Raw genomic sequence first — 20,322 nt, 5'->3', positions numbered from 1 at the left:
CAAACTTACTCTAAAATCAACAAATATATTATATATATATAAATAAAATCTCATATTAATTGTAATATACATACATATATGTATATACATTCAGTCAGAACTCGCGCAAGCGTTAGAGCTTTCAGCAAAACGACAGATCCCCAGGTCTTACGACAATTCGTAGTCCTCCCTATCCAGTAATCAATGGCACGTTGGAGCTTTTGAAGCTCACGAGCATGTGACAGTATCGCGTATTTTAATCCACGTACATTTATTTTTATTATCTTTCATTTTTTGCATCTCCAGTCTTCAATCATCTATAAATCATCGCTTAATTAATCAATTTTAATTGATAAACCGAGTAATCATTTAAATTATCATACATTTAAAATTTGAATCTGTTTAATAATCGAGATTTTTGATTGAATACTCAAGTGGGTCAAATATCGAGTACAAAAATAATATATTTATAAATATAATTAAAGGTTTATGCCCTTGAAGACCTTGATAAGAAGACTTACTAATTAAATTAAAATAATAATGATAATGTGTCAATGTTAACATGGATATGAATAAAGTAAATATATTTATTTTGTTAAGTTTTAAGTCTTTACAATGCTATTATTTATTTATAAACAAAATCAATTGAAGGTTTTGTTGTTGATGTAATTATTGTTATTATTTTATTTTTAGTTTCATTTGAAAATTTGAATTATTTAAATTTAAGTAATGGATAGTAGTAACGCTGAAGTATCAACTATTTTTCATCCAAGAAGGTCTAGAGCTCCGAGTATTATTTTAAATGATGAACAAAGTCCACATGCACCATATGCTAGTCCTGGACATGTTGTTGTTGATACAGGTAATTTATTTATTTTTATTTATTACTAATAAATGTGGGTAAAAAAATATTTGAAGCAAAAAAATTCATCATAACTAGGGCCAGGATTTTTGCGTTAATTTAAAAATAATTAATAATTAGTGGTGTGAAATTTTTGATACTACGGGGAAAATATTGGTCTTATGAAAAAAGTTTTCAAATAAAAGTTGTAGGAAATTTAATTTTCTAAAAAAAATGTCTCTTATAATTTTTTCTTAGGACTAATAAGAAAGCCGTAATTTCCAAATTAAGATTTTCATAATTAACAAAATTTTGAATCATTCATTAATTCATTATGAATCTTACTTTGAGAATTACGGTGAAAATATTGATCATATAAGAAAATCATATAAGACATTTTTTTTAGAAAATTAAATTTACTACAACTTTTGTTCGAAAACTTTTTTACTAAGACCGATATTTTCCCCGTCATATCAAAAATTTGAACTATTAATTTAAAAAATAAGGCAAAAATCTTGTCCCTTTGATATTGGGAGAGTAGAAGTCTGTTGTAACTTAGAAATTTAAAATTTGAAAAATTTTCGTACCTTTTGCAATGAAAGAACCGGAAAATTTATGATACTGGTTAGTCGATGTCTAATAATTTTTGATTTTTTTTTTAAATTATAAATTGAAAAAAAAAGAAATATTTGAAAAATTGCACCTGTAATTTTGTTAATTTTCTACATGTGCATATTTTTAGTTTTTTTTTATTAGCCATTGATTTGTTGAAAAGAAAATACGAAAATTGTTAATTGTCTGCTAACTGAGATCATTGAAAATTTTACAAACTAAAAATTCAAAAATGATTTGACGAAATACAACAAAATTTTTGCCGTTTTCTAAGCGAAAAAAAATTGAAACATTGAATGTTCGAAAATGTGTCACGTTGCGACATCTCTTTCTTTGACATTTTGAAAATTTACAGAATATTTGATTTAATGTTCGTTCAATTTTATAAAATTTCATACAGAAAATGGTTGAACAAAAATTTATAAAATAATTATTTTCGTTTGGAAATTGAAATTTTATGGAATATTTTCTTCGCTAGCAAACTAAAATTATACACAGAAACAAAAAAATTTTTTGTCGCACGAAATATTTTGCATTACGAATTAAAGACAAAAATTTTCTTGGACTAGAAAAAATTCAATGTAAGAAATCTTTTCAACTCCAAAATTTTTTTTCTTCAATTTCTAATGCAAAAATTTTTTTGGGACGAGTAAAAATTTTCTGCACCAAGAAATTTTTTTTTTCTGTGTATGAAATTTTATAAATTCATTTTTTTTGTTAGCGAATTAATATTTCGCAAAATTTTATAAATTTTTGTTTCCGCCAATTGCATAAAATTAAATACAAATTTTGCACATAATTTTTTTTGTTTGCAAATTAAAATTTCATAAATTTAAATGAATCGAATTCTAAAAATTCATTTTTTCCCGGGCATAGTTTTAGATTCAAAAAAAGTATCAACTTAATATTCAACATTGAATGTTTTAAATTTGCAAGTCAATAATAAACGGTGATTAATTCCCACGGCATGTATGGTTGGTTTGTTTGCTGTAAGATGAGTAAATATCGATGAGTTAATTTGTTGCAGGAGACCCACAGGGATGCAGTGTCACGGGGGGATGCGATTCAGCATCAAGTTGTAGGTCACTGGAGACAACTGCCAGCGGGCTTGGAATACGAGATGTCAGCAGTGGAGGTGGGAGTGCAGGCGGTGGTCAAGGGCACAATCAACCCAGTCACACTAGCTCAAACGTTAATTATCAAACTAGACGACACTCTGTTGTAAGATGCTTTGACTCTTGTTGTGCTCAATCTGCTAAAAAGGTTTGTCTTGCTCTTTGTTTTCATTTATGTTATTTTTTAATTACTCTCGTACTCATTGTTGGCTATGGGAAATTACTTTCTTTTAAATTTTATTTTTAACTAGAGTTGTCAATAACACTAAAGTTTTAATTTTTTACTGGCAATGAAAAATCTTGTTGATCAAAAAATGTTATCATGTATCAGATATTGGTTTTAAAAATTTGATTGTAATTTTAATTCTACAATTAAGTTAATAATTAATATAATTTTAATTAATTCTAGTTTTTTAATTATTTTAAAAGAAAAATTAACAAATTTCGAAATTACGTAAATTGTTCCCTAAATTCACTTAAACTTTAAATTACAATCAGAACTATTTTTATTAATTAATTAATAAGTTTTGAATGACTTGTATATATTTAAATAATTTGAAAAGGTGAAAAAAAAGAATAATTAGAACGTTACTTAGTCTCTAATTAAATTTGATACCTTTAGAAAAATCTTAAATTGAATTTGTGTATTTTCATTATTTCAGAAATTTCTATACGATAATTAGTACTATACTCTAAATGTTCTGAATAATTCTAAATATATTTAAATTTCGCGCTAAAAATGTTCACTTACTGACTTGATTTTTTTATCTTCCAAATTTTTGAATATTTCCTAATTAAATACCAAATTTGTTTTAAAAGTAATGATCATCTCTTTACTAAACCCGAAAAATCCAATTAATTTTTTTGTATCGTTCCATTGTTGAAACATTGAAGGAAAAAAACCTACAAGACAGAGTTAGATGACAATAATAAAAAAATTTTAGCGTTGATTTTTTTTTAAGTGTTCCATGATTAAGATTATGAAATCAAAAAGACTTATAAGAGATAATGATTTTCGTATGCTTCAATAATGAAAATTTTAAACATATCACTCGGCAGCTAAGATGGATTGATTATTTTAAATGAATAACTTTTACTTAAAAACTATCGATTTAAGATAAATGACCTAGAACCCGATCAGGGAACTTGTATCCTATCACTCCGTGTATTTGTACATCTATATTTACTAAATTTGGTAGATATAGAATACAAATACATGAGTAATCGGGTACTAGTTCCCTGATCGGGTACTGGGTCTCTTGCCTTACTTTAAAAAACATCAATTGCTAATTTCCAAACAAATTTATTTTTAATTTTTATCATTAATGTGAAATTTAAGGATTAGTAATAAACTTAATAAAAAAAAAATAAAATATAAGTTTAACTTTTTGATATAAATTTTGCGAAATTCGGCTGATTTCCCTGATTAAGAAAAATGATTTAATTCAAGCTAAGTGTATCTATATATTAGTCGATTCAAATTGTTTTAAATCAGAGTTTTCATAAAAAATATTCTTTACATCAATCATATATATATATGTAGTAAAAAATTTTCAAGTTTAAATCATGACACTATCGATTTATTAAAAAAATTTTCCGTGTCATATGAACGATCCTGAAGTTAGCAGACAGTTAAAAATTTTACGATTTTTTTTTTTCAACAAATAAATTACAAAAAAAAAAAAAAAACAAAAATCTACACATGTAGTTAATTCAATAAACTATAAGTGCAATTTTTCAAAATATTTTTTTTTTATAGTTAATCGTTTTTAAAAATTCCGAGGCGTGCAAAATTCAAAAACTGTCAGACGTCTGCTAACTTCAGTATCATGTCAAATAAACAAATCCATTCTATTACTATTGTAATTTAAAAAAGTAATACTTATACTCGGGCTGTCATAAATAGACTCTAAATTTCTGTAATATTGAGTTCCAAGTTAACAATTGAAGTTTAAAAAAAAAAAAGTAAACAACTAATTAATTAATTTAAAGGATTTGTTTAGAAATAACTAGACATTATTTCAATTTATTGAATAAATTTTTATTTAATTAAAGAGAACTTATTGTTCTTTAACTTCACGCAATCTTCTGACTGCCGATCTGACAGAAGCAGCTGCGGTTGTTGAATAGACCCAAGCACCTCCGGCAACAGTTCTTTTGCACCTTTTGCATGACCAAATACCAACGACACTACGTTTCATTGCGTCCTGTAACATTTTAATTAATTCGTTTTATTTAAATGACCAGTCAAATTTGAAAACCGAGCAGTCAAATAAAAATAATAAAAAATAACAATTATTGATATTTTTTATGTAAAAAAATGTAAAGTAAAAAGTACCTTGCCACAGAATGTACATGTGTATTTACTGTGCTGGGTAATTTCCATTTTTTTAACCATTTTCCTGAGGGAGGCACCATAACGGGTACCGTATTTCCCGGTGATTCCAACCTTCTTTGTACGCTTTGCCTAAAAAAATAAAAATAAAATTCATTAATAAGTAATTTAATTAAATAATTTTTATTAAAAGTCATATATAAATATATATATGTAGTCAAGCAATCAATATTTAATATGAGGATCGCGGAACATAACCTCATATGTAAGGAAATAAAAACGTGGTGCGAAAAAAAAAGTATTTAAGAGAATTTAATTTGAGGTAAATTGAAAATTTGTTTAATGGGAGTTTTAAAAAGATATTTTCGTAATTATTTATGGGAAAAATATTAATTATTGGTGAAATTTCTTACCATTTTTAAGAAATTTGTTGGCCTCGCACGAAGAGAACACGAAAAAGAATTGAAAAGAGCTTGGTGCTGGCTGACATGGATTTTGTGTAGTCAAATTGAGATGGCGCTGAATGATTCTTTTTTTGAATTTTCTACTTTGCCTACGTTTATTTCAAATTATTTTTTTTCAAATTCATGAGTATTGATAATTATTTAGTACATAATTTAATACGAGTGTAAATGTAGCAGACATACGGCAATTTTTTAATTACATATAAAAAAATTAAATAATCAAAATAATAAAATTTAAAAAAATGCATGTATTAAATTTTGAATTGTCTAAACATGTATTTTTTTATTTTTATTTTATAAAAATTTCAATTTATTATTTCAAAAGTTTTAGAAATAGTCAGTTGTCCGCTAACTTTACTATCATAATTTAATATCGCAATCTTTTTTTTTTTTGGAATAGTGTAAATAAATTTCAATTTCCCTCTGCCAAGAAAATGATTCTTTGTCTTAGATATGAAATTAATAATGTAATTGTTATTGATTTATTACGTACACTGTAAAAATTCGGAGTGATTAAGGATTTCATTTGAATTCGAATTCACTCCATCACTTGGAGTTTTTAAAAAAAATCACTCCGCATGCGTAGTTTGTCTTTTCAACTGAGTGATTTTGGAGTCTGGATTTTATTTAAATCCGCATTCGGAGTTTTAAAATTGAGGGGAACCACTAATGTGAAATTTTGACAAATCAATTCATTTTTTTTTTTTTTTTGCATATTTCGATAGTTTGCAGCTTCAAAAATAGCACATCTCGAATAGTTTTTTTGAGTTACAGGCATCTGAAGAGTAGCCGCTTATCAGTTCTCAAAAATACATTTTTCAAAATTGCTGCATCTATGACTCGAAGACAAATCATCCGATCGATTTGATTTGAATTGTAGTTTCTTTTATATATGTTTCTACGTACCGTGAACTTCCAGTTTTTTGTTCGAACCAAAAATGTAATTTTGGCAGGCCAAAAATCATTAAATTTTCGCGCGAAATTTGAAATTTTTTTTAAAAACTCCGTGACCCCGAGGGTCATGGTACGGAAAATACTTTTCTAGTTTAATGAACTTGTTGGTTTTTTTAATTCATGCACTGCGAGGGTCACTATAACTGCAACAGTGGGGGGACTTTTTTTTGGAGCCTTGGGAGATTGTGAATAACTCGGTGAATTTTGAATTTTTTGGTCCAAAAATTTGATCTTGAATTCATTATATATCTACAAATATGCCCTTAAAACATTAAAATATTCCATGCAGTAGTTTTCTTTAAAAAAATTCCCAAAAATCATCGTTTTTTCAGGCGGTCACACTAGTGGCCCCCCTCAAAATAAACTCCCCTTCGGAGTAAATTTCATTCCGAGAAGATTAAATAAATAAAAAGTCATTCGCTTCGCATTTACTCCTGATTCAATTCGCGTTCACTCCGCAAATTCTTTACGGTGTAAGAAAATATTATTTTGTCCACTGTACACAATCATTGATATACATTTTTATCTACTGCAATTTTATTATTTTATTTGTTATAGATTTATTTTGGAGTTTGTGTAACCGTATGTGTAACAGCCAGTTGGGTCGGAGCAACCCACTGTATTAAATATTTATACTTTCATAAACCAGACATAATTACAAATCATATTGAATCATCGGATAATGTAACTAGTGAACTTTATCACCAACCCGTAAGTTAAGCCTGCGTTAATTTTTCAAACTAATAAATTTAAAAAAAAATATTTAAAATAAAAAAATCGCAGATCGTTCTTCCCTACAATGCGCCTTTTTTCACCACGTGGTTCTGCACAAACTGGGCCGTGCTATATTTTCCTGTGTACTTTATCTGCCAGATAGTGAGGTCCAAGTGCACAAACCCAACAGAAATAATTGCCGAGAGCTTACGTGGATTCCGCGACAAAGGATTAACAGGCGGGCGTTTTTTAACGCGCTGCAGTTTTTTTTGTGGACTCTGGGTCGCAACTAATTACATGTATATCCACTCATTACGTATTCTTCTTGCTACTGACGTCATGGCATTGTTTGCAACTAACGTATCCTGTGTTTATCTTTTATCTTGGGTTATTTTACATGAACAATTTGTCGGAGTCAGGGTAAATTAGCAATAATTTTAAGAAATAAATATGAGTAATTTAAATTAAAATAATTTTTTTTTTGTAGATCGTCGCTGTGATACTTTGCGATACAGGAATTGCATTATTAGCATACATGGATGGTATTACCGGAAGTCCAACACTTGGGGGTGTTGTTTTAGCGGCTTCTGCTGCTGCTGGTTCTGCAGTTTATAAGGTTCATTTTTTTATTCATTGATAAATATTATATTTAAAAGTAAACTGATACGTATAATTAAGATTATTTTTACAGGTTTTATTTAAAAAAGTTATTGGGGAAACAACATTTGGACAAGTATCGATATTTTTTACATTAATTGGTTTGTGTAATGCGGCATTACTATGGCCAGTTTGTTTAGCTCTCTATTTTTCTGGAGTTGAAAGTGTTCATTGGGCACGATTACCTTGGGCTGCATTACTTTCAGCTAGTATACTTCACTTGGGTAAATTAATTATATTTTTTCTAAATACACAATTTTTTGATACAATTTCCTTACGGTAGTAGTCTGGTAACTCGCGCGGTTTTTCATGCTTTTTTTTTAGGGACCTTTATTTTTTTTAGAAGGAACAAATGAAAAGTTTTGCATTTTTAATATGTTTTTATTTACATCTTAAGGTAACAAAAAAAAATTTGTTTGAGGAAATTAAATAATTTATTATTATTTTTATTGTCGCTTGAAGTTGACGCCTCAAAAAAAAGCGGGGGATGGCCCGGGTGATATTGACTCTTGAGGACATCCGAAATTAAAAATTCTTGATTAGTCTCAATCTATAGACATGTCATTCTCGTCGGAATTAGGATTATTAAATTTTATCGAAAAATAACAAAATGCCGGATTTTGAAAAAAAAAGTCATTTTTTTTTTGCATAAAAAGGTTGTAAAATGGAAAGTTAGGGGTGAAAAAAATTAATCCTAGTTCCGACGAAAACTACAAGTGTGTAGAGTAACCAGTTTAAGTTTCAGACCAATAGGTTGAATAGAAGAAAAGTTACGACCCGGGCTGACCGTAGAAACGTTGTTTCGAGATAAACGCGTTTAAAGTTTCAGTAATTTTTGGCGCGTAACTATGAGGCGCTCTCGAAAACTCGTTGTAACTCCGTTCCTATTTCGAATTTCAGTTTGAAATTTTCACAGTATATTCTCAATATTGTATTTTCGAGTTAAGCAAAAAAAATTTTTCGATTTTTCAATCCGAGTTACCAGACTACTACCCGTGTAAAAAAATTATTGTTCATAATGAATTTAAATACAAATTTCATCTCGAAACTCAGATCGTGACACAAATATGACTTTCATCATGAATTTGTATCAAGAACTTTAATCACGTCAAAATTATGACTAAAATTTAAAATCCAAGTGATCCGAAGTTCATTCACTAATTTAATTTTACAGTCGAAACTGATTTACGTAAATCAAGTACTTGATGGAAGAAGTTTATTGGTAATATCTGAATCGATAAATTTGACAAAAGATTTAATTCAGTAAAAATTCAGTCAAGTTTCTATCGAAGTCATCTTAATCCAATTCAAAGACGTAATAAATTAATTTTATAATTGGTACTGATTTACTAGACTAAAAGTTGGAGTGAATTCATGATGAAAGTCATATTTTTGTCACGTTCTGAGTTTCGTCATGAAATTCAGATCTAAATTCATAATGAACGAAAATTTTTTTTACACGGGTACTTAATTTAAAAATTACCGGTTTCAATTTTAAAAAATTATACTGATAAAATTAATTATTTACAGTTGCAAATATGCTGGCTAATTTTAGTATTGCATTAACATATGATTTATTTATCACTCTGGGATTAATAACAGCCGTACCAGTGTCAGCAGGTAATAAATTCAAAAACCAATAATTGAATTTAATTAAATTTAATTGATACATTATTTGATAAAATTTTAGCACTGGACGTTGTACTTTACGGCGCGCACTTTGTAGGTATGAAACTAGCGGGAATGATATTAATATCAGTAGGATTTTTTCTCGTCATGTTTCCTGACAACTGGCCTGACTACATAACGCGGCTACTACGGTATGTATTTTTTTTTATTCAAATAATTTTTTAACGCAACAATAATTGTGGTATGCAGATTTAGTTTTATTTTTTTCACTCTGATTTATCTTTTTTAGCTTTTAGTTTTAATAAACTAGAATTTATTATAAATATATTTATATGAGTATATATGTATATATATATATATATATATATATATATATATATATATATATATATATATATATATATATATATATATTTATATATTTAATTTGATATTATTTAGGTATTTATTTTTGTACTTATATATGTACAGACGGTTTTTAAAAATTCTCAAAAAAAATATAAATATATTTTAATTAAAATTACTAATAATAAAAATTTGATTGCACAAATATATTAGAAGCAACGCGTAGTAATAAATATATAAGTCACTTAGGTTTTTGCTTGATTGCCTTATTTACACAGTTTATTTAATACTTACTTTTTTTATTCTTTCTCTTCTTTCCCTTTTTAAATATTTATAACTTATTTTTTTAATTATTTAATAACAATAATAATAAATAAGACTCATCATGGTTTTAATTAAAAATATTTCATTTAATTATTTTAAATTTTGAACACGAATTTAAAATCACAGGCATAAATATGCACTGCAGCTTTATCGCATAATTAAATAAAATGCGGAATAAATTACTAGGTCTGAGGGTATTTTTAAATTTAATAGGCTACGGTTAAGGTCATTCTCAGGCAGTGCCCCTCCCCCCACTTTTTAAAAATTTTCAATTACTTTCAATTGTCACAAGCGTATCAAAATGTATCAATTGATTAAAAGAAAATTGAAGCATTTACTAAAAAAAGGAAAACGTGGTGGCAGTTTCGCCGAGATATAGATTTTGAAAAAATTACTTCCAGTTGTTATCAACCTTTATAGCACAGTTTGCTTTACAAAAGTTTTCTTGAGTTTTTCGTCAAATGTCCGTCAACTTCGAGTTTTTCCGTTTTTGATGACAATTTGTATACAACTTATATACAATTTGACGTAAATTTACTACCCTAATTAGAATGCAAATTCACTGGAAAAGTTGTATAAAAATTGTCGTCAAAAACAGAAAAGCTCAAAGTTGACTGACATTTGACGAAAAATTCAAGGCAACTTTTATTAGGGTTTTTTTTTTAGTAAAAAAAGTTACCTCTACATTGAGGAAAAATTAACCGCAAATTTTTCTTTCCAACTTTTGCTATCTAATTGTCGGCAAATTCGGGCAGCAAATTTCGGTAATTTAAATTGTCAAATTACTGTCAATTTCAAGCCAAAGTATCTATTGGGAATTAGAAGTTAAACGAAATTTGTTAAATAAATTTTAGTAAGATCTTCATATCAATTTTATAATTAGAATTTTCAAATTTTGTTGGCTAAAATTTATTTAACAAATTTTGTTTAACTCCTAATTGATAACAACTGCAAGTAATTTTTTTAAAAATCTATATCTCGGCGAAATTGCTCCTACGTTGTCCTTTTTTCAATTAAGGTTTTAATTTTTTGAAATTAATTAATAAGATTTTAATACCGACTGACAGGTAAGTCATTGAAAATTTTTAAAAAGTGGGAGTACTGTCTGAGAATGCCCTTAAAAAAAAAAATAGTTTGCTATTGATATTAAAGGCATTGGTATTTGTTATAAATATTTAATAATCTAAAAGCTTGTTAATGCTTTATCCGGAAGAATTTTTAAGAATTTAAAACAAAACAGACTAAAAAAACTAGTAACGAGTCTTCAGCAGTTGAAAGATTTCTATATTTATAATTATAATAGTTAAAAAAAAATAAAAGTATTTAAGTTTCAGACAAATATGTTTAGAGGCCGTTCATAAAATACGCTCGCACTTTTAAGGGTGGAAGGGGTGTCGCTTACTGTGACAAAGTTCTCCTTCTTTTTTTACCCGCGATAATTTCTCAGAAAAAATTTCTCACGTACAAAAATTATTGCATGATAAGAAAGAGACAGTCACCCTGTAACAATGGGGTCGGGGGATCTGGAAAAACGTGACATTTGCAATTCATTCAACATTTTTGCAAATTTTTCTCTTGGTTTGAAAAAAATTTTTTTTTGTTACGTTAGAAAGTCATTCGTTTCATATTTGAAAATATATAAATATTTCTATGCATATATTTTCGTAAATTTCCACAATATTGATAAGGGGATCGCAGAAAATGTGACGAGGGGGGCGGTCTAAAAAGGTAAAATTTTGAGTGTCGTATTTTACGAACGGCCTCTTATCTTTCGAATTTATTCCATACAATTGAATGCTTCAGTATTTATATATTATGTATTTAAATAAAAACATTAATTATTGTTATTTCTTTGGGAAATATTAAAAATTTATTAAGAAAATATTTATACTAAATACCAATTACTCTCGTAGATAATAACACTAAACATTTTTTTTACTACCGACCTAATTTTAAAAAACTCCTAATTAAATAATCGTTACCTTAAAAAGTACTACCAGTAGTTTACTAAAAAGTTATGAAAATGTTTACCTTGCACAGTAGTTAATAAAAAAAAAAAGTAAATAACCCTTCAGTAAAAACCGGAATTTTAAATTAATTTCTAATAAAAAAAATTTTTTTTATCAATAACTTGAAGTATTAAAAAAAAAATATTTATACCTTTACCTTAATTAAACTAGTAATTTAAAATATTGAAGTAATAAATGATATATATAAAAAAAACTAAAGAAAAATAACTTGAATACACGTTATAAATTATAAAAACTCGCTTCGAAACAATCAGGATCCATATTATATGCTGTTACAGAAACGTAGTCAACATGAGTCACAGCGCAAGGTAAGAAAATAATTCATCATATATCTTCATTTATCGGTGATATTAAGTGTTTGACCTGGTATTTCTTTAAATTAAATCATTAAGAACAATCTGATTGAGTGGCCTCCCATTTATAATAAAGAAAAAAAGAATTAAATGTCTCTGAAATGTTAGAATCGTATTTTTATTAAAAATCAAAGCGGTAACCAGAAAAAAACGGCTCGAATTTTTTTATCTAGATTTAAAAAATAAATTAGTCATTATCAGTTAGTAGTTCAACGGAATTTATAAAATAAATTTCGACTAATATTCTATAAAAAATTAGGAGTGAATTCGGAGTGATTACGGATCACTCGAACTTCTGGAGTTTAAAAAAAAATCACTCTGCATACGGAGTAAATAGGGAGTTTTTTTTCAGCTGAGTACACGGAAAAAGAGCAGTTAAAAAATTGAACTCATCCCTGGTGGAAATTTTTCGGACTTTTCTCTGGCAAAACTCTGAAAAAGTCTTTAGAACTTTGGAACTGAGTTTTTCAGAGAAAATTCTGAAAAATTTCCACCAGGGATATTTGAGTATTTATTATAATAAAAACTGTATACAGTTTCGTATAGTAGTAAAGCGCTGCGACTCTGAAACTGTAAAAATTACATTTTTATCCAGGCATAACAAATATTACAGTTTCAAACTCAATGTTGTCCAGCTCTCTGTAGTAAACAGATTTTATAATTTTAAATTTTATTCTAAAAATTACAATCTCACACTGTAATTTTTCCTACAAATCCTTCAAGTTATATTTCCTGAGAAAAAAAAAATTTCATTATTACAGTTTCATATAGTAAAAAGTATTTCTTTCGCTTGAATCTATACTCGGAAAACGCTAACATATTTCGGAGTGATCTGGATTTTATTTTAATCTGCATTCACTGATTCAAAGTTTTAATATTAAAATAAACATCTTTTAGAAGTGAATTTCACTTCGAAAGAATTAAATATATAAACAATCATCTGCTCCGCATTCACTCTGCTTTCACTCCGCTAATTTTTTACATTTTAAATTATAATTTAAAAAACAAAAATTCAGCCTGACTTCACTGTGAAAAATTCCCCATAAATTTTTCTATGGGTGCATAATAACACCGGAACTATAAGAAAACTGATTCAAAATTTACAAGTGTCCCATAGTAAACGTATGCACAGACTAAACAATTGTGGCCTATGCGCTTACGTTTATTATGGCACACTTGTAAATTTTGAATCAGTTTTCTTATAGTCCGGTGTTACTATGCACCCGTAGTAAAATTTGTTGGTAATTTTTCACAGTATATGTACCAAATTAAATTAAAACCAATAAGTCTCTTTTTTTGCAATTTCCTTTATTTTTTATAAAAAAAAATGTTTTTTAAATTTCAAAATTATCGCGCCTTTACTATATTTGACCACGAGCTAAATCTAGATCTTTTCCAAACGCTTTCTACGGTTATGACATTTCAAAATAATGTTTTTTTTTAATGGGGGTCACTGTCTAAGATTATACTTTGTCATATCCTATAAAAAATATTTTTGCTCAATAAATTTGATAAATTTTTTAAAAAATAAATTTATCACACATTAAATTGGTTGCTTTTAATCTCATGTAGTAGATAAATTAATATTACCCTTAAATTTCCCAGGTGAATCGTTTGTAACACATGCATATTATAAACTGATGATTAATTGTATAATGTAACCAGGCGCATGTTGTATTCCTCTGTATACGTAATATATAAATATATATAAAATATCTGCATTGGCTTTTGATGTTGCATGGCTTTAATTATTTTAATTAAACATTATTTATTTTATTTAAATTATTATTTTAATTAGATGATTATTTATTTATATAATTTAATTGAGGATTTAATTGATAAAAAACGTGATAAAAATATAAAAAAAATAAATAATAATTGAGTAAGAGAAAAAAGATAAAATAAATGGGGTTGATGCAGTACGAATCCGCAACAACATGGGGTTGCCGGTGGCAGGGGTGTTGGCGGTGGTGGTGGTGGGATGACCAATAATCGGAGTCGAAGGCAATCATTCCAGCAGAGGCATTTCCGACGCAACTACGGCGTTTCATCCTCCCAGGGTGATGGGCAAACTTTGCTTCCCAACTCGGCAACAAATTCAACTGTCACCAATTTGATACATCGGCATAACAATAATAATAATAACAATAATAATAATAATAATAATAATAATACCAGTAACAATAACAATAATAGTAACAATAACAATAACAGTAACAATAATAATGTTGTCATCTCCTCACCCTCTGATAATACCCAACATCACCATCGCGTTCCTAACTCAAACTCGATACAGTCAACCACTACTAACAACCATCGCTCGCACGTCGGCCCACAAAATCAACAAGGTATGATTTAATAAAACGAATTACCACAAAAACAAATTAATAATCAAAGATAATAATTATAGGATTAATAAATATTCATAAATTTATTATGAAAAGAAAAAGAAAAGGTTTTTTAGTCTGTAACTTGGGTTCTTATTGAGATTTAATAGTAAATTGTGTAACAGGGAATAAAATGAGATGGTTTTAGACAAGAGTACCCGGGTCAAAATTTAAACTTGACTTAGACTTGGTCGTCTTAAATCGTGACTAAGTAAGACCAGTTAAGTCGAAACCAAGGCGAATTTGTGTGAGTTTTTTCCTGGTATACTCCAGGAAAATTTATGGAAACACATACGCTTTTTATGGTATTGGTACCCAAGTCGAAATTTAGAGCCCATTTTGAACCTTCTAAAGTCGAATCTATTTCGGACTTGAGGGCTCAAAATAGAGTCTGTTTCTATGTTAAATTAGGTCCGATTTTGGTCCCTCAAGTGCTACAAATTTCCGTTTTCAGCACTTTAGGGTTCAATATAGGACCTGATGAAAATTGAAATTAGGTCCTATTTTGAATTTCTAAGCCCTATTTTATTGTAATAATAATAATATTAAGAATAATATTCATATTATTAATATCATAAGCATTATTAATATTATGGTTAATAATAATCTATGTTACTCCGGATTTTATTTGCACTTACAATGCTTAAATTAATTTCAATTAAAATTATCAAAATATATAGCAAATCCTGTTAATAGTTCAATTTTTTTTAATAAATTACAAAAGGTTTACAATTTAATTAACCACCTGCTTATCTAACTATTGTTATAAATAAAGTTCGTTGCATGTCAAAAAAATAATGCTTACAATTAATTTTAAAAAATCTTTGATTTTTTTTATCATCATAAATTATTTAATTATAATGAATCGCAATTTGTTACGGGACTAATATTTTCGGACTTGAAGGTTCAAAATCGGACCTCTCAGTGAATGTTCGGACCTCTGGGCTCAAAGTCGGAGCTAGAGGACTACAGGGCTCTCAATCGGATCTATTTCGGGCTAGAGGGACCTATATAGGCTCTAAATTTCGACTCGGGTATCAATAACGTGACGCTTTTTTTGTAATTGTCCTGATTCCTAATCCATACTAAATTCCCATATGGATTTAGCATCATGCGGATTCCCATAGGAACCCATGTGAAAATCTGGATTTCTTTAGGAAACCATATGGGAATCCATCCGAAAACGCTATGTGAAAACCAACGTAGGAATCTATGCTGGATTCCCATATGGATTTTTTTGATAGTAAATAATAAGTAAATGAAAGTAGAGCTTTTAAGTTTTAAAATAAAAATTTTAGTTTTTAAAATCTCAATTTGAATCAAAGATACAGAAATTATAATTTTAATATTGAAATCACAATTTTTTTTTTTAAATAAAATTATTAAAAAGTAATTAATAAATAGATAAACGCTAGTTAATTATTTAAATTTAGTTAAAACCTCTTCCTTGTATAGTTAATTAATTATTATTACAATTATAGTTAATTAAATATTTAACTTAGTATTTGTTATTATATATATTATCTATGTATATATATATATATGATAAATCAGAGATAATTCATGAATAATTAACGACAAAAATAATTTATTTATTTTTATAAATATGTACATGTGCATTCGTAAGTAGTGATATGTTTTAAGCTCTTTATTTAAATTTTAATTAAATAATAAACATAAATTATTAATTATATATTTATATACATGAATGTTTTATATATATTTCAATCTGGAATGAAGCATATGAACGTGTGTAAATTTATTTTTTTCTTTTATTTACTTATTTATTTATTTATTATTAATCATAATTTTTGTCAGCGATAAATTTCCGTGTAATTATATTTAGAAATAACAATAAATATATTGACAATAATGAAAAGCATAAGCATGCTGACCTTGCAATAATAATTAAAAAAAAAAAAAAAAATTAATAAAGAAAAAAAAATGTTGCTGTAAAGAATAAGTATTAGTGTAAAGAGATTATGTTGATTGCAGATGGAGTAGGAAACACAGGCACGGGATTCCCGGCGGCACAGCCCGCGACGTGATTGATTATCGTACGGGTTACATTAAATCGCATCTTAGATCACCATCTGGAAGAGTGAGGTGACTGTTTCCATTCATTGGACGAGATCATTATCTACGAGATAAAATTATTAGATAAAGTATCTCGACCGTACTGTAAAAAATCTGTCGAGTTTAAACGGAGTTAATGCTTTTTTAACTCATTTTATAGATAATTTTTATCAATTAACTTCAAAATCAAGTTGATTTACTTTAGAAATACATAAAATGCCGAAATATATTATTATTTCAATTGAGTTCCAGTTTGGAGTTAAGGTAAAAGACTTTAAACCTCATCAGGATTATTAGTCGCTTATTTTAATTGGTTACAATTTTTATAATTAAATGTTTTTTACTATTATATTATTTGAAATTGTCACAATTGACATTATAAAAGAATAAAGTAATTTATTTTTTATAAAACCAGCATTGAAATTTCAAATTTCAGTGTCTTTATAGCCAACCGAAACAAACTTTGGTATATTATACATCTAGGAAGGAAAGTAGGATATTCTAATCCGCGTGTAGAATTGCCTACCCGAGCCGAAGGCAAACACGCTGATTGGGACGTCTTACCATCCGTGGTATATATACGATTTTTCACGAGATTTGCACCAGAAAGTTTTAATTTTTGCCTCTGTTTATCAGAAAAGTGGCGCGTGCGCTAATTTTTAACATTTGTTTTCTTCTATCCGGACGGAAAGCGTCAACTTTCGTCTCGCTGTGCAAAACGAAGTTGCCGCTTTCCGCCTCCGTCGAGGAGAAAAATAGTATACACTCCTCGGGAAGTAAATAAGAAAGCCTCAGATCACATATAATTGTAAAAGGAAAGAATGACTTTCTTCCCTTTAAACAAAGCGGGAATTTAAACTTTCGGCGCAAGTATGGTTAAAATTTCATTCCAATGCCGCGAATGAATATTAGCAAGCGCGTAGATTGTGAATGTGTTCAGTCAGTAGGCAGAAACAAATTTGATTCGTCCCTTAGGAAGAAATAATGGTTCTGCCCGCTGACTGAAGACATTCGCAATTTAAACTCTGATACTTTTTATTTGTTGAATTGCAATTTCAGACCATTAATTTTATTCACGTAAATGACAGTTCTGACTTTGTGATCAAGTTTTATAAAAATTAGTGTGAATTATAAATAATATTTATAGTTTCTACTTAATTATAAATTGCAAATGACAATTTACGCTTACGCTTATAGTTAATCATACCAATGGTCTTAAATTAATTTGTTTCTGACTGGCTGCTGACACTGAAACTTTAAGTTCTAATACAGGTAATTATGAAAAATATTGAGTGTGATTCCAGATGAAACACAATTTCAGACTGCGGGTGATATATTACAGCTCTCACCGATGGCTGCCAATTTACCCTGGTCTGAAATCGTATTATTTCATCCCTTGTCACACAATATATTATTACAAATTATTCTTCAAATCAATAAACTTATCATAGTTCAATTGATATTCTCTTCGAGCGAGTATAGTGACATGTGCTGATCGAGTAATGGTACATCATAACTTTATTTAAAAAATTCATGATAATTAATTATCAAAATTATTTTTAAAATTGAAATTTTATTCTAATATTTAAAGCCAAAAAAAAAAATGATTTTTCATTCCATTTACCAATTTTTATATTGAGTGGTTTAATCGCACTCCAATTAAAAGCGAGCGGGTAATGGGTCTTTTACCTTAATTTAAAAAAAGTTATAAAAGGAGTCAAAAATAAATATAAAGTCAAGTTGAACTCTGAATTATTCTAAATTTATTTATAATTATTTTCTCTATAAAAAAAAATCACAGATGATTTTGGAGTTAATTACCAGCCTCATTTCGGAGTTTATTTTATTAATTGATTTTAATATTCAAGTTGATTTACTTAAGACAAAATGTTTGTTTTTATACTATACGGAGTTTTTTTTTTGTTTAAACTACAAAATGGAGTTAATTTAAAAAGAGCTTTAATGGAGTCAAAAAACACCTTTCAATAAAAGTAAACTCCTAATCAATTGTAGATTTTTTACAGTAATTTCATAATAAAATCTTTGATTACAAAAATAAATTCGGTCAACATGAAAAATTGGTTAATTGTCGGATTTTATTATTTTTGGTTACACGAAATATTTTAAAAGCTTTTGCAAATAATTTTTATTTAATTTAAAAAATTAATATTTTACCATCCAGACAATGTTCAATGAAATTCAAATTTCGGAAACGTTTTTTAGATCGCGCGTATAAAAAAAATCGCCAAAAATTAAAAATAACATTTTTTATTACCAAAAATAGTTAAAGTCTTTCAAAAGAGTACCAATTTTTAGTAAAAATAAAGAGAAAAAATTAAACGAGTAGGTAGTAAAAAAAAAAAATGAAAAAAAATAAAATAAAACCGATGTGTTCAAATGAGCATGTCAGCAAAAAAAATATGATAAATTAAACTAATCCTCAAACATAATTTCATAAACGAGGATAGACCACAGGGTTTTTTTAGTCTAAATTTTATTATTTATTAGTTTATTTAATTATTATCAGCTAGCAATTTAATAACAATTATTGTACTTAATAATAATAATTCTGTAAAATGTCAGTCAATTTAATCTGATATTTAATCTCCATAAAAAATTGTTTACAAATTTTAAATCCTTTACGGAATAAAAAAAAAATTTAATTGTAATCATTGATGTGGAGATTAAATGTCATTATTAGGGCCAGGATTTTTGCTTTGATTTAAAAATAATAATCAATAATTAATAGCGTGAAATTTTTGATATTACGACAAAAATATTGGTCGTATAAAAAAATTTTTTGAACAAAAGTTGTAGGAAATTTAATTTTATAAAAAAAATTTTTCTTATAATTTTTTCTTAGGACTAAAAAAAAGCCGTAATTTCAAAATTAAGATTTTCGTAATTATCAAAAATTTGAATCACTCATTATGAAACTTAATTTTGGAATTACGGTGAAAATATTGGTCGTATAAAAAAATTTTTTGAACAAAAGTTGTAAGAAATTTAATTTTATAAAAAAAATGTCTCTTATAATTTTTTCTTAGGACTAAAAAAAAGTTGTAATTTCAAAATCAAGATTTTCGTAATTATCAAAAATTTGAATCACTCACTATGAAACTTAATTTTGGAATTACGGTGAAAATATTGGTCGTTTAAAAAAATCATACGAGAGATTTATTTTAGAAAATTAAATTTCCTACATCTTTTGTTTAATAACTTTTATGATAAAACAAATATTTTCGCGGCAATATCAAACATTTGAATAATTCATTTAAAAATTAATGCAAAAATCTTGTCCCTAGTCATTATCATAAAATATGTATAAAACATATGATGTATATATATATTATTATTATTATTTATCTCATATAATATATAATATATGAAAACTTTATCGTCGAAGATAATATAAAGCTGTGATTAAATAATAAATACATATGTACTTAATAAATTTATTATTATCTGAATAATTAAATAATAATTATATACTACATTATAAACAAA

The 20,322-nt window shown here is 27.3% G+C and overlaps 2 protein-coding genes across 3 annotated transcripts; one reads left to right on the top strand and one right to left on the bottom strand.

The window, feature by feature from the left end:
- The first annotated feature begins 172 nt into the window (after positions 1-172).
- LOC130674449 (solute carrier family 35 member F3-like) lies at positions 173-20,250 on the top strand. 2 transcript variants are annotated; one of them, XM_057479780.1, is made up of 12 exons: positions 173-556; positions 673-841; positions 2,460-2,695; positions 6,859-7,011; positions 7,084-7,434; positions 7,502-7,630; positions 7,706-7,895; positions 9,202-9,291; positions 9,362-9,491; positions 12,278-12,307; positions 14,273-14,700; positions 16,735-20,250. In XM_057479780.1, the coding sequence occupies exons 2-12, from the start codon at positions 709-711 to the stop codon at positions 16,785-16,787; spliced, it is 1,923 nt and encodes a 640-aa protein (XP_057335763.1). In that variant the 5' UTR covers positions 173-556; positions 673-708; the 3' UTR covers positions 16,788-20,250. The 2 variants fall into 2 exon arrangements, with proteins under 2 accessions (XP_057335763.1, XP_057335762.1); XM_057479779.1 differs by having other exon boundaries at positions 12,254-12,307.
- LOC130674451 (60S ribosomal protein L37a) lies at positions 4,564-5,385 on the bottom strand. Its single transcript, XM_057479783.1, has 3 exons — positions 5,296-5,385; positions 4,886-5,014; positions 4,564-4,754 (listed from the first exon to the last, which is right to left on the bottom strand). The coding sequence occupies exons 1-3, from the start codon at positions 5,296-5,298 to the stop codon at positions 4,608-4,610; spliced, it is 279 nt and encodes a 92-aa protein (XP_057335766.1). The 5' UTR covers positions 5,299-5,385; the 3' UTR covers positions 4,564-4,607.
- Positions 20,251-20,322: the final 72 nt, after the last annotated feature.

The sequence above is a fragment of the Microplitis mediator genome, chromosome 9 (assembly GCF_029852145.1).
Source record: "Microplitis mediator isolate UGA2020A chromosome 9, iyMicMedi2.1, whole genome shotgun sequence".
Classification (NCBI taxonomy): Eukaryota; Metazoa; Arthropoda; class Insecta; order Hymenoptera; family Braconidae; genus Microplitis; species Microplitis mediator.
This window is presented reverse-complemented; position numbering and strand designations above follow the sequence as displayed.

Excerpts from the sequence above, each read along its gene's own strand:
- LOC130674449 (XM_057479779.1), top strand. The coding sequence starts at position 709 with ATGGATAGTAGTAACGCTGAAGTATCAACTATTTTTCATCCAAGAAGG. Across the intron at positions 7,012-7,083 it reads GTGAACTTTATCACCAACCC|ATCGTTCTTCCCTACAATGC; the intron begins GTAAGTTAAGCC and ends AAAAAATCGCAG. Across the intron at positions 7,435-7,501 it reads AACAATTTGTCGGAGTCAGG|ATCGTCGCTGTGATACTTTG; the intron begins GTAAATTAGCAA and ends TTTTTTTTGTAG.
- LOC130674451 (XM_057479783.1), bottom strand. Across the intron at positions 4,755-4,885 it reads CATGTACATTCTGTGGCAAG|GACGCAATGAAACGTAGTGT; the intron begins GTACTTTTTACT and ends AAAATGTTACAG.